At 43.6% G+C, this 14,590-nt stretch overlaps 1 protein-coding gene across 1 annotated transcript in view; it reads right to left on the bottom strand.

The window, feature by feature from the left end:
* The window catches only part of pappaa (pregnancy-associated plasma protein A, pappalysin 1a), a 94,097-nt gene extending 82,159 nt beyond the window's left edge, over window positions 1-11,938 (bottom strand). The window contains exons 1-2 of the mRNA XM_071912651.2: window positions 11,548-11,938; window positions 4,162-5,263 (exon numbers count right to left, since the gene is read on the bottom strand). Of these exons, the coding sequence (XP_071768752.1) occupies window positions 4,162-5,263; window positions 11,548-11,938 (1,493 nt within the window). The remainder of the gene's footprint in view (window positions 1-4,161; window positions 5,264-11,547) is intronic.
* Window positions 11,939-14,590: the final 2,652 nt, after the last annotated feature.

The raw sequence follows: 14,590 nt of genomic DNA, 5'->3' as shown, positions 1-14,590 counted from the left end.
AGAGAGAGAGAGAGAGAGAGAGAGAGAGAGAGAGAGAGAGAGAGAGAGAGAGAGAGAGAGAGAGGGGAAGAGGGAAAGAGAGAGAGAGAGAGAGAGAGAGAGAGAGAAGATGGGTGCAGAAAATCGAGCTTCACTGAATTCAAACATCACTGCAGGGCATCTGTTGTGGGGAGATCCAGGGGTGCGCGGGGCAACTCAAACTGCCGTGTTAATGCTTTTATATCTGATACATATTAAATGGGGGATTATGACTTCATCCATTTACACCCATATATAATTCATATAAGCCCATAAATTTGCCTCGTATACATATGTCTGGGGCAGCTTAGTGTGAAAGCTGTGGTGAGTTGGCATGGCAATGATGGTCTCACGGCCAAGAACACTTTTAAATTGGAGGGGCCCCTCAGCTCCCCTGTCATCAAGTCGGTCAACACCACAGCCCCTAAACCCATCATTCATCTCTGCCTTTATTACTATACTCACACACTCCTTTCTAACCTTCCAGCTTGCTCCTCTGCCTTTTCCCTCTCCAAGGAAGACACATGCGTAAGAGACGTGTCAACGTTCGGATTCCAGAGATGCTGCTGCCACCACTTGCTGCTGAGAATAGGGCTTGGAAAAGTGGGACTTGTAGACATACGGGATGGAAGATAGGGACCTCCAAATGCTCCCGCAGTTCATATCTCAAGTGGAAGCTCGTCATCAAGTACCGAGGAGATCATGGCCGTTCTCATGGGTCAGCTGTTGAAGATATGTTGGTTTTCCCACACTGCTTTTCTAAGAGACTGTGAACGGCAAGGTATAAATGTCTGCTTTGGTACAGTAGCAATGCTCTGGTCACTTGCTCTGGCCACTGATCATCTCCATAATATCTCATTCATGGTAATTTTACCAATAGGCATACATCCAGCCCACCTAGACACACTCCCAGTCCTGTGTAGTAGAATGTGGCACAGCTGTCATGGACCTCTTCATCAATGCTTTCCTCATGTTCTCAACCACAATTACCCTGCCAGGCCATTAACAAATGAAGTCTTTGGGGGTGTCAAATTTCCAATAACCCACCTATCATGTCATCCCATCACAGCCAGCTACACCTACCCTGCCTGTTTGCCACCTAGGTCCCTTCTTCGCACCCTCCTCCCCTACTCTCCCCTAGTTATGCAGAAGGCCTTCCCTTCTATCAGCTCCAACCAGAGCACAGGTGAAAACAGGTGCTTTTATAAGGGTGTCACAGCTTTAAAGCGGAAGTGCTAAGAGCTGGTTTTTATGCCCAAGCACTCCATTAGGCACAAAGCTATTAACATGAGCCTGTTTTATGGGATGGGGGCTTAGGGTTTAGACGACTGACTGCAAAGCACCCAACTCAAGGGCCCTTGGAGAATTGCCCCCTTCACTGAGTGAGAAGAGTGGAGTGAGAGAGAAAGAAGGAGAGAGAAAGGGTGATCCATCCATTAACCTGCCAAAGTGAGAGGTATTGACTCAGGAAGGAGAGAGAGACAGAGGCCAAGGAGGAACAGATGACCTATTGGCCTCTGACAAAGCAAGACCAGATCGGTAACAGGTTCATGTTTAACCTAAAGGGGATGTGCAAAGGAAAAGACATTAACTGTCAAAGCCTAGCAAATCTCATGTATATCAACACATGTACTGTACCAGTAATTTAGATGATGTCATTTGCTTTTACAAGGGTAAAAGGGTTGTACGGCGAGAAATTAAGATTACCATTTTAGACCTATACCAACCTATTATGGTAGTGTTTTGTTTTCTGCATGTTGATGCACAATATTGTAACAGAGCCGAAGTTATGGGATTGATCTTCCATCCTGTTGTCATCAGTGCATGATATTACATTTGTCTTCCATTGACACTCAAACACATCTCAGACCAGCTTCTGAAAGAACTTAGAGTCAGTAGTGTGCCCTTTGTTTTCTGCCTTTATGCACACATGCTGTTGTTTCACCTAGCATGAATTCAGACAGCCACAAATTCAGATGTCCCTAGTTCCAGACATGAGAGGGAATGTTCTGCCCGAAAACAAATGCCATCAGATAATATCAAATACCACCAAAACCATAAAAAAAAGTGTGAAAACAAAGGGCTGTGAAAACAATGCAAGACATTTCCCTCAGCCAAATGGGGGAGTGTTATTATCAGTGGTATTTTCAGAAGAGAGACTGTTGGAGGAGCGCTGAGCTGCCCTAGCCTGCATCCCCTGCTAGCCAGATTTCTAAATACACTACACGTAAGTGGTAACAGGCGCAAAGGCTACAAAAATAAATGCAGGACCTCACAACCATTGTTCCCTTGCATATGTGGTACATTGTTCATCCAGAATTCCATAATTAAGGAGGAATGTCGAAATGTTTGTAGTGCAGCTCTCTGCAAGTCTCTCCAGACATACCATAATCAAAGCAAAATAAGCAACCACTTGGGGAGCTTATATCTCCTTTTTTCTCTGACTTTCAGAATTCTCTCTTGTCCTCTCTCTGTCTATCTCTCTCTGTGTCTCTTTCTCTTTCTGCTACCCTTCACAAGACCATCTTTCATAGGTCTGCAGGGAGTTTTGAACATTGCAACTGCAAGATTGTGCCAATGGCTGATTTCTACGTGAAGCAGTTTTGCCCCACAGTTGATGAATGAGCTTCTGATGATGACTGAGCAGGAAGGGGGTGGGGGTGGGAATTGCGAGAGATGGAAGCAATGGTAAACCCACCTGCTTTTCTCTCTGATGTTGTTACTTAGATGTCATTATTTAGTTATTTAGCAGCAGTTTTAAACAATCAGACAGTGCCAGAGAGACAGCGCTTCCAGCTTGACTGTGATCGAAAACAGCCTGGTTTCCTTGATTCTGGTTAAATCAGAAGGACCCAAATAATCCCACACACTAACTGTACTAGGTTTTTTTCATTCCCTTTTCCCAACGTGACAGTGACCAAAAACATTGACAAACATCTGAATTTTAGTCATTTTTGTCTCTTTTTTTCTGGTGCAACCACAAGGACCCCCTACAATGTCCACAAAATGTATCATTCTACTGTGTTGAGTTTCAGTGTGCCAAGAAACAAACAATCCTGCTATTGGAGGCCTTCAAGGTCCATGACACAAAGCTTTTTACAGTGAATTCCAGAGATTAACTCTCCTTGCCAGCGTTTACTCATCTTATACTTGCAGAATAGGATTCCCACAGATCCAAAATTTGCAGGCAATTATCAAGGCCTCTTTATTCTCTTAAAGTAGCCCCATTAAGCTCCATCTGCATGGCCTCTTACTTCATGTACACCTGAGGGTTTCCTCAATACTGGCATTCACATGTAAACATTCTTTAGTATTTTTTTTTCTGGAAAATTCTTTCAGGGGCTTGGAAGGAAGAGCAGTACCCAACATTTAGGAGCGTTGCCCTTTCTCTGTCAAAGGATTTATGCAGGCTCATACCTACCTCCCCTAGAAAATATATCCGTTGATGGTTTCCTGGAGAGAGTGGTGTGTCTTTTAAATAATTTCCATCGCCATAAGCAAGAGCCGTGCTGGCCTCTCATTTCTGACCTCTAATTGCCCTTACACTCTGTTTGGACTGTCACTGTTTCCAAACCAAACCAACTCCCTTCTCCAATCAATCTAGCTTAATTAGGACCACTGGGTATAGTAGAAGGAGAGTGGAAAAGGGGGGCAGGGGGTTTGTTGAAAAATGAATACAGAAAAGATCGGTCTGGGCTGTGCTTTTGCTACCAGGAAAGCCATCCGGTTGTGTTTGTTTTGCCCTGCCTAAGTGTAGAACACTGATTGAACCAGGCCAAGGCTAGATTGGACTAGCTGCCCCCCAGAGGATTCCCCAGGCCACACAGGCTGGGGGTTGAGTTACACTCAGCCTCAGCCCAAAGGGTCAGGAGACAGTAGGACCAGATACCTAAACCTCACTTGGGGGACACCAGTTTGGGAGATGTGTTGTTTTGTGATTTACTCTAGACATGTGGGGCTATAGTGTGGAGTTGGTTTACAGATGGGAGTGTATTGAAAAAAACATATTAACAAACAACAAAATTAAGCAAACAATTTTGTGATTAGAGTAGAACCTTTTTTTCCAATGTTTTTTAAAGTCATAACTCATCTACAAGCAATACAAACATAATAACGATGTAAATGTGAAGAAAGTGATCTTACTTGTGTGGAGAAGAGCGGTTGAAGCATGTCTTGGTCACATCCGTCACATTGGGGTTACAGCAGTCTCCAAGGTCATAGAAGAAGTTTTCCCAGTTACATTCGGGGTCACATACTCCATTCCCCTGCTTGTACTCAGGGCAACGGCTCCGGTGCCCAGACATGCAGTCACCTGCATCAAATCCCGTCAGCGGGTGGTTGCACTCTGGGTCGCATGCATCGTCACCAACTTTACTGATGTCACAGTTGGCTAGAATCAATCGGTTACGAAGGGAGGAATTCGTCACGTTGTGAACGCTAAGCTCCCAGGTGATGTTGTAAGGGCTGAAGGCGTCATTTAGCTGCTGGTGCTGCAGGCTGATCTGATGGTCAGACACAGTTGGCCTCCTCCGTGCATCGTCCCAAATATTTACAACACGATATCGTACTATCTTGGGTCGACGGAAGGTCCAGAGGTTATTGTAGTTTTTGATGATCTCCACATTGTCGCAGACAGTTTGACCACAAGTTGGAGGCTCCAACGTGGTGTCCAGGAATCCTTCGCCATTCCCACCACCACCACCCACAAACCCTAACCGCCCATTGCCTCCCTGCTCAGGCTGAGGAAAGCTCCCGTCTTTCACAGTCAGCCACTTCCGGCCTGGGTGCTCGAAGGTTTCTCGGATGACCAGTTGAGGGACATCTTGGGGGTCCTCATGGCCCTGCATGTCCCTGATAATCTGCCTCTGCCCTCGGGCCTCCCTCCAAAGACCTACCCTTTCCACTGCCCCCCTGTAATTATGATTCAAGGCATTCCCTCCAATCATCAGCACTTTGCACTTTTTTGTCAAGTGACTGAAAACATCACCCGATTGCTCCCGACTGACGCCTACTTGGGCACCATTGACGAAGAGCTTCATGTAGACGCCATCGTACGTGACTGCCAGGTGCGCCCATTGGTTAGGTATGTAGCGGGCACTCGAGTGGATGGAGGTCACTTTGTGGGCACGGTCGGTTTTAAGGGAGAAGAAGAAGCGGGGATCACGGTTCCCTTGTTCACTAACCGCCTGGATGCCAAGCAACCAGCCTCGGTCACTGGAGGCGTAGAAACATTTGTCGTAAAGACCTGAAGGAGAGAGAAGAAGATGAGTCAATTAATATGTGTGTGTGTGTGCTTGTATGGGGGTGTGAATGTGAATGTGAATGTGAATGTGTGTGTGTATGTGTGAGACAGAGTGAGAGAGAGAGAGAGAGAGAGAGAGAGAGAGAGAGAGAGAGAGAGAGAGAGAGAGAGACAGAGATAGACAGAGAGGACAGAAAGAACAATAAAGAGATAAAAAAAGCATTGTTCAGTGGTCACCTCAAAGAGGACTAGCTTACCCCAGAGCTTAGTGAACAATACTGAGGCAGCTCAGGGAGCCATGAGTCACAGTAACATGACAACCACATATTTCATCCCCGTTCATTTGTAGACTTGGTTATTTAACATTTCAAGTTTAGTCTCAGTGGTGCCTCAGCCGATTGGCCCCAAACCAATCACACGTTCAGTCCACAATTCAGGCTCCCTTTTCAATAACAGCAACGTAGGAGGTCTGCACAAGTCACCCTTTGCCAATTGTCAATGTGAATTTTATTTCAACACTTGAATAGTAAGTTAGATTTCAGTGTATACATTGTGAATACACTGTTGATTATTCCAGAACATTCTGAAATGCACAAGTGTTATTTTCCTCTTTATCAGATGTAGACTTAAAATATAGTTGGGATTAGTGAGCGAGTGTATTAACATGATACATTCTTTGATAACTAAGGGAGTGTTGTCCTGGAAATTGGGTTGAAGTACATGTTTAGTTAAGGGAGACCCCATAGAAATCTCTCTAAATAGGAGTTTCATGAACATTGAGTGCATTTAAAGTTGTTCGTGTAAATGTCCCTTGCCAGTGGGGTAGCCAGAAAAGGCTAGTTTTCTGCTAAAGCCTTGTTTTTCTAGAGGCACCAAAACACCTTTTTCCTGTTTCACTTGGAACGTGTATGTCAGCTTCAGCATGGTAATGTGTTTTCACTTCTTAGGGGATCTCTGAATGCTAACTGTTTGTTTGTTTAGCGCTTGTGGAGGGACGTGTGTGTAAGCACACAAGTTTAGGTCTGTGTGTGCGTGTGTGTGTGTGTGTGTCTGTGTGTGTGTGTGTGTGTGTGTGTGTGTATGTAAATGCAAGTTTGTGACTGTGTGCATATATCCGTACAGTCCAGTCAAAGTGTGCAAAGATTCCGAAGCACCTTGACATGCCTCACAAGGTCCATCTCAGCATGTGAAAGTCCATGTGTTCACAGGTGATTTTGGGGGGAGAGAGAGAGAGAGAGAGACGGGCATACGTTCCTCACATTTGCTAACATTAGAGGAGGAACTATATTTACAACCCTGAGGCTCCTGGCCATCACATCCACCCAAGTTGAGACAAACCCATATGGGAAAAGAGTGTCCTCCACAGTTGCTCAATGTCTTCTAAGCTCTGTGCACCAAGTGCCTGTAAAAGCTTGTGAATGTCTTTCATCTTTTGCTCTGTGAACTTAAGCATGGTCTGAAATCATGAGTGCTGATTATCATGGTGATCATCAAACCTGTGCCTCAGAGTTTACTTGTCCACTTGAAATGCCTCTGTGCTCCGTTCATTAGCCTACCTGAGCCTGGAATAAGTGACTGGCTAATGGCTTTCTCACAGATATCTTGCTAGCTATGACCAGTCTCTAATGAGATGCACACTCCAATATGCACTCATTAGCTTGATATTCGAATGGCCTAATGTTCAAAGAGTGAAGGTAGGGTTCAGCGTCAAGGTCAGTCCTTTGGTGGATGACGTTTTCAGGCTTTCCACTACAGTGGAAGGAAAAAGCCTTCCATCTGTCAGCTAGTGCACTCAAGGCTAAAAGGTGTGCTAAAATGCTCGTAGGGCTCCTAGTGTAAACAGCTGTCATAATTCTGCCATGCTCAATTAATCTAACACAGTACACTTTTCCAGACCCTGCACTGCGGCTGGTTGGGCTCACGCAAACACACACACACACGCATACACACGTCACACACATATGCACAAAGACAGACACATGCATATACACATGCACATGTACAAATACACACACAAACACACGCAGACAAACTGAAACACTGGAGCACACATGCATGTTCTTGCACAAACACACACACACACACACACAAAGGTATTTGCATGTGCACACACTATGGTTAAGAGCTGTTTCTGTCAGGTTCAAAGGCAACCTTCCTCACACTTGCCATTTGTCTTCTTCCAAGGAAAACACACTCAAGAGAAAAGAAAAAGTAAAAAAAAAAAAAAACAAAGAAAAATGTCAGAAGGACCTGATAAAAAGCAGGGAGGGAGGGAACAATAAGAACTTTTCGTTTACTTTTGAACTGTTCTGACTCTGAAAGGTCAAAGAAAGGCAGTTGTGTACAGTCATGCTAAGGTGACTGCCACAGTCTGTGTGGAGACACTGGAAAATTCCATTGATACTTAGACCACAAACCATCATAACCAAGTGCATTGATCATTAAAGTGTCTTCACACCAACAACCTGAATTTCAGACCTCCGACTTGGCTGTCAAATTTCACTCACAATTTGCTTCAGCTATGAAATGCTACTTTTAATGAGTTATACATGACCTATCAAAAGTCTCCCCTACCTGTAAATACTGACTTGTTTCTCAAAAGCTAAAACTTTGAGATTAGCTCCAGCAGCTAATCCAAGTCCTCATTTCTCAGTCAGAAACAATCAGCCTTTTGAATACCAGGTAACATAAATTGATACCACTTACTCTGTAACTGTAACATTGTCAACACTTGAAACCTTCCCATTATATTTAGTGACACAAATTGGGATTTTGTGGCATTATACACTACACTAATCACAGCAACACGGTAAGAAAGGCACACAGGCCTCGATTGAGACAGTGATGCACCCTAGTAAGTAGACTGTGAAGATTTTAGTTGAACTAATGACCAAGGGGGATAAGTGTTACACTTAGTCCCCAACTGCTCTCCAAACTCCACACACTTCCCAGGTGGTTAATCATGATCTCAAGACTGTCTCATTGTCATCTTCCTCTCAGTAGCCCATAATTTCCCTCCACTACTTTGTAAAACAGGGAAAGGATTCAGGTTCAAGCTATACATCAAAAAGGACCTTTATCAACCAAATGCTGAAGGGAGGTATTTGAATTCTGTGTCATCACACTAAATGATAGCACCAAGATATGATATCTGTTATCGAAGCTTTTATCTGCCAACGTTTGCACATAATTGTCCCCAGCAGGTCATGGAAGAGAGCCTCTGTTCCTCTTGTGATTTATTTTCCTGTTCCTTTGATGCGGGACAACCCAACATGACCCGGATGCAAGGGCTAATAGGGCACAACAAAGTTTGCATAACATTTGGACACAGAACTCGATGTTCTGATTGTGTGTGTGTGTGTGTATGCGCGCGCGTGCGTATGTGTGTATAACTCTCATGAGGGGTTTCAGCCTGGGGCAGTATCCAATCAGCTTGAATTACAGCTGGTTGGTCGTACTTTCCAAATGTCCTTAAACCTGGGATCAATTCTGACCATATGTAACTATGTCACAACAGGGAAATGACAGAGCAAGAAACACACTTTCTTCAAACAGTCTAGCAGCTAAATGTAAAAGAAAACAAGAAAATCCATCCTAGTATTTAATGATGGTTTTGATTGGACATCTGTAGTGTAGAAAGTGCCTGCTATTGCCAGTGTGGTCATGGCAGTGGTAACTCCATACCTACTGCTGTGTTTGTTCCATTGGTTCTCATTACGTCCTCCAGGTCCCTAAACGTTCTATTTTCACCCCAAACTGATCAAAAAATTACAGCATCCATGACGTAACTACCCACTACTTTTGCTCTGGTTACGCATAGGGATTGTTATAAGCAAATATGTCAACTTCCCTTAATCTCACTCAGATTTAACAGGCATATAATCAGACAGAGAAATCTCATTTTTAAAGACTGTCAAGTTTACCTTTATATTTCACATATGATGACAATTGGGTTGGTCAGCCTTGGGGGTCAGTTACAGGCTCTTATACATTATGCCTAAACAGATATTTTGGCAAATCCACATCCACCCACAAACTGAATACATTCTCATGTGTCTAAGGACAATGGACAAACTCAGTTCGATGGCAGTTTTTTTTTATTTATTTTTTTACCTCTGTATCAATAAAACCAGCAAAACAAGCAGAGGTTGTGCTCATTGTATGTGTGCGTCTGTAACAGTATGGTATATCAGATTGAAGAAAGTAAGTTTAGTTGTGTGGTCTGTTGCCCTCTCTTACCAAATGCTGAGAAAACCAACAACATATTTAATGTGAATAGACATATAAATGATATATAAATGAACAAATAAGTAAATGAAATAATAGATAGATAGATAGATAGATAGATAGATAGATAGATAGATAGATAGATAGATAGATAGCAAAAAAAAAACTGTGGCGGTCAAAACAACAACAGTCAAAAAACAGCTGCAGCAAACAACCCTGGGTTGGGATCAAAACAAGGGGATGGGGCTTTTTTAGAGGCCCTGGGATTGTTGGGAGCCTGAGAGGCCTGAATTGGATTTAAAAGATTAGGCATTATTGCATTTGCTTGATGGTCATGTTCCTTCTCAAAAGGTCTCCCATGCTACACTGATCTGACTGCGATGCCAGCAAACGTTAAAATTGAACGCACAGGATAAGATAGGACATGGTTCACACAAGAGTAATAATCTTTTAAGCAGCAGACAGTACAAGACATGTATGTCTAAGAGTCACACAGCTCACAACAGACCCCCCCCCCCCCCCCCCCCCCCACTTCAAATGCTTGGGGAGAATCTAATAGGGGATTGGCTTCGTAGAGCATGTCCCTGCCAACTGGCTAGCACTACCTATAAAATGTATCTCAATACACAATCGCACAAACATGCTCACACACACACACACAAACACAGACAAGTCATCATTTGTGTATTTGTCTCTGTGTGTGTGTGTGTGTGTGCTATGTTTGGAGAGAGACAGAATGAGAGAAAATAAGGGGAGAGGGTAAAATCCATCATATAGCCTACTCCAGTCCCTAAACGTCCAGACTGGCATTATAGGCTACAAGAGGCTGAGGAGAACTAAGTTCAGTTCAGTTCAGTTCAGTTCAAAGCCGGCCATCTGCACTGGTACTGTAGCAGGCAGTGAGTTGTGTATGCAACGCTCCCTGTCGGCAGTCCAAAGCAACACGAGCCAGTCACACACCGTAACGCACAAACAGCGGTGTTGGTCACAACAGATGATGCAGAACAGTTTTTAAAATCTAAGGATGCAAGATGCTTCCTACGGCAAGGCTGCAGACCTGACTTGACAAAAAGGAGTGCGCACAGATGACATCAACCAAGTGGCAAGCTCTCCTCTGACGACATATACTCAAGCGTCTGTACATCCTCCTCTGCGCAGTCAATTGATAGGCGTGCATCAGTGACTATCTGATTGCAATATGCCGTTAGAATAGGAAGTCGGCGAACAGCCTATAATTTCGCACATGTGTCTGCTTTTTTTTTTTTTTGGAGACGGGAAACGTCACCGGTCACCGACACTGCCACTGCACAAACACAAGCAGCAGGGCAATTTCGCGCAAGGGGAAACCCTGGATCTCGGTCCTGTCTCGCAACGCCGGTAGCAAATCCAAAGGTGTCGATTTTGGGGGACACTCAAGATTGCGGCTTGCGCGGTGCTCTGGGCACCTCCAAATAGCCTAAAACTAATCTCTCCCGCTTTGTGCCCGCGGTGACGTGCTCACTTGCAAAGTTTTGGCCATTACATCATAGTTTTAAAATAGCTACTCGGCTCACAGAAATTACATTTTACGCACAGTGACATCAGCTGCCAGTCAAATGATGCAGTATAAATGATATCAGCAGGCTTCGGTTAGGTTTTAAGATCATATAACTACAAGTCATCGTTTTTCCAATCAGGGAAAAGTGTGGGGGAAAAAAACAAATTCTAAAACATCGCATCACAGCTGGATATGTGTCTGTTATGTGGTAAACTTAAATGCGATCAAAATCTTCAGTGACCCTACTACACCATGCTTGCGCCACCTAAAATCTCCGCTGTACTTTTCAGAGCATTACATCATTGTCTAGTCTGATAGATGAACTCATTTTCAACTCACTGAAACTGCATGTTGCTTTGGTTGATCGGTTGTATGACATTGGGAAGATATACATTTGCATGTAGTCAACTCGCATTACCCAATTTAACTCGCCAATTTCGGAGTTCGGCTAACTAATAAAAGGAGTTAGGTTAACAATAGGGTTGTTTCTCACTGGGAGCCGGGGATGTGTAGACAATCCTACCTGCAATCACTGTGGGTGATCGTTGACCTCCCTCCGGTTTGATCCACATCTCCAGAGTGAAATTTCCTCTGGGTATCTCAACGCCAGGCTTTAGCCGTAGTTGGTCTCCCCTGCCGGTAAAATAGACAGCTTTCCCCCGACCTGGAGAGTTTTCCTCCGCCTGCGAGGAGCGCCGACGTTGGCGAAGCACCCGTCGCTCCAAGCCGGGCAAAGACCGTTTGCCCCGGGGCAGACGTGTGGCACAAGCCCCTGGGATGGTGGCTTTCGCCTCCCTAATGCGCACCAACTCCCTCTTGGATCTCCCCTTTCTCCGGACTGTCCCGCACTCTGATCCAAAACACAAGATGAGTATCACCAGGCAAGACACCCAGGGAGATGTCCAAAGTTTCATTTTCAGGAGAGGAGATGGTAAAAAATATTTAAAATGAGAAAAAAATAAAAGAAACAACGGAATAACTAGGAAATTGGTAGGTCCACAATGTTCTCCTCTTTGAAATCTCCTCTCGAGTTTTTCCTTCTCTCTCTTTTTACAGCGGTATGCCAAACCGTAGAAACTGTCTAAATAAACCCATAAAGCTATGCTGTTATTCCCTCTTTATAATGCTAAGCCACGACCCCCTCTCTTAAGCAAAACTACTCTTCTGGAGACATTCAGGGGACACAGGAATATTTGATTCATGTATGTGTTCCACGGTGCCTTTTCAATGGGTCCCATTTAGCCAAAGGGATGACTAATAAGTAATCAATCAAGAGGGGGGTCCGGCCGATGCCCCCTCATCCCCTTTGGACGGTAGGAGTTACTCGCAGAAATCCACAGTTGTCCGCCAAGCGCTTGTCACACCTTTTTGTTGTTTCCTTATCCTACCCGTAAAACAGCATAAAAAATGCCACATATTAAATTCCAAAGAAAAGTGAAAACAAAGCGACCTCTCATATTTATTACACAAAACAAAAGAGGAAAATTGTGATTAAAAATGAAGCCCTATAACTTCCCTTTTGCCTACAGCCTGTACAAAAGTTGAAATGCACTATAATATCACTATAATCTTGTAAGGCGAGAGAGAGAGAAAGAGGGACAGAGAGCTGCAGAAGTAAGCATCGCGATCTTCATTGATTGCCTGAAGCAGATACACTTGGAGAGTCAGAACTGGTCGTCCGCTTTAGAAGCAGTTTCCCTGCAAGTCTTTTTAAGAGCAACTCATGTTTCAAATGTTCCGGGGCTGTGTTTTTTGAAGTGGGAAGTCACACAGGTAGGCAACTCTCACTGACGGCAATTTTCTCTATGGCACATAGTGATAGGATGGTGTTTACGGAGTTTGGAAGGCGTATATGTATCCCTCTAGCGGTTACAATTTAAACAATCTGAGAATCTACACTTTGACCAAGTCCACAGCAGAGGACCATAACCCAGTATCCTGGTAAATAACAAGAACTATTCAAGCCCCTGTTTGTCTTGGTTTAGACCCACGCGTAATATCTTCTTGCTTTGTTTTGAAGTTGATTACGTTTTTTTGAAGTTATAGATGCCGGCTGCCACACTGATGTGTCAAATTCCTCAAGATGTGTGAGAAAAGCTTAGTTGAATGGATGGCTAATGTTTGATATGTAGGTCAAACTGGTAGAGGCAGCACATAATGTAACGTACAGAGCAACATAGTTTATCTAAATAGTGTTTTGAGAGGTGATATGTTATGAAATGAAAGAGTACATTTACAAATCTTAAAAACAAATATATGATCTACCACAATATGCTTTAGAATAGGCATCTCAACTTAATTTCATGGTAAAGTAATATTGTATTATTAAAGGTAGACCTAGTATCCAGTATGCCTTTTGAACATTTAGTAAGCACTGCATCAAAGAATAAGTACCGGATGACAGTAATTGGAGATCAATGATAAAGTCATAGTAGTTCCTGTCCCTTCTCTACTTAACTTGATTTGGTGGACAATGTGTCATTTCTTCTATTGATTTGACCACCATCCTTCAGTGTTTTTAGCCACAAAATGGCAATATGCACACGGTGTGTGTGTGTGTGTGTGTGTGTGTGTGTGTGTATGTGTGTGTGTGTGTGTGTGTGTGTGTGTGTTTATTGGAACCTGCCCCGCACAACCCCACCCTAAGTCTTTTATCCTAAATCAGTACAATTGCTTTAGGCTTTTTGTCAGTAGGCTACTTGAAAAAAGCAACACAAAATTCAAGGGATTTGCAAGTTTCAGGTTAACCCACACATCATTAGTGTTTACTGATCTGTCAATTTAGATGGATGTGAATTTCAACACCACACTCTTAACCAAGGAGGTGTGTAAATGAGACCAGTGACAAAGCCTTCGTAAGACCAATTGCTGAGTTTTTTTTATTTAAAAAAAAAAAATGCTTCAGGCAGTATTACTGTTACCCCAAGACTACTGTGACATGGGAAACAGAATGACTGGATGTTCCTTTTGATGGCTTTCCACAGAGACAGTCAGCTGGAATGTCAATATTTCCCTTTCTGTTCTCCCACGGTTGTTTGTTGTAAATGTATGCTTAGACAGCCAAAAATCGCCACCTACCATAAAGGCAAGAGGGAACAAACATTAAATATTTGCTTCGTTCTTCATATGGTGTTGTGACTTTGGGCCATATATTTCCCTTTGTCTCCTGAGCAGGGGGAATGACATATATTGAAAGGTGTATGACCTTGGAAGTTGCTGGGAGCAGCGTTTCAAATGGACCACATATTTTTAAGTTAATGTTCTCAGCCAAAGGAGACAGTGACTGGCTTCTGTGTGTCCAAACCTGCACACTACAGGTTGTATTCCCACATGCTCCTTTCAGATTTGGTTGTGTGGCAACCCTTCCTTCCCTTTTAAAGTCGTTATTTGCATGCTGGCCTCAAAGATGTCGCCTTTCTCACAGCTGATTTCCCTGAGATGGCTTACTTTTATGTGACATACAAATTTCATCACCAACACCAACAGTTAGAGTATAGTCTTATTTTGTCTCAGAATGGAAACCCAAAGTTCTTTCTAAGAGATTGGCTAACATCACAGAACCATAA

This window comes from Centroberyx gerrardi, chromosome 2 (assembly GCF_048128805.1).
Source record: "Centroberyx gerrardi isolate f3 chromosome 2, fCenGer3.hap1.cur.20231027, whole genome shotgun sequence".
Classification (NCBI taxonomy): Eukaryota; Metazoa; Chordata; class Actinopteri; order Beryciformes; family Berycidae; genus Centroberyx; species Centroberyx gerrardi.
The sequence above is the reverse complement of the archived record's forward strand: the minus strand, read 5'-3'. Positions and strand labels throughout refer to the sequence as shown.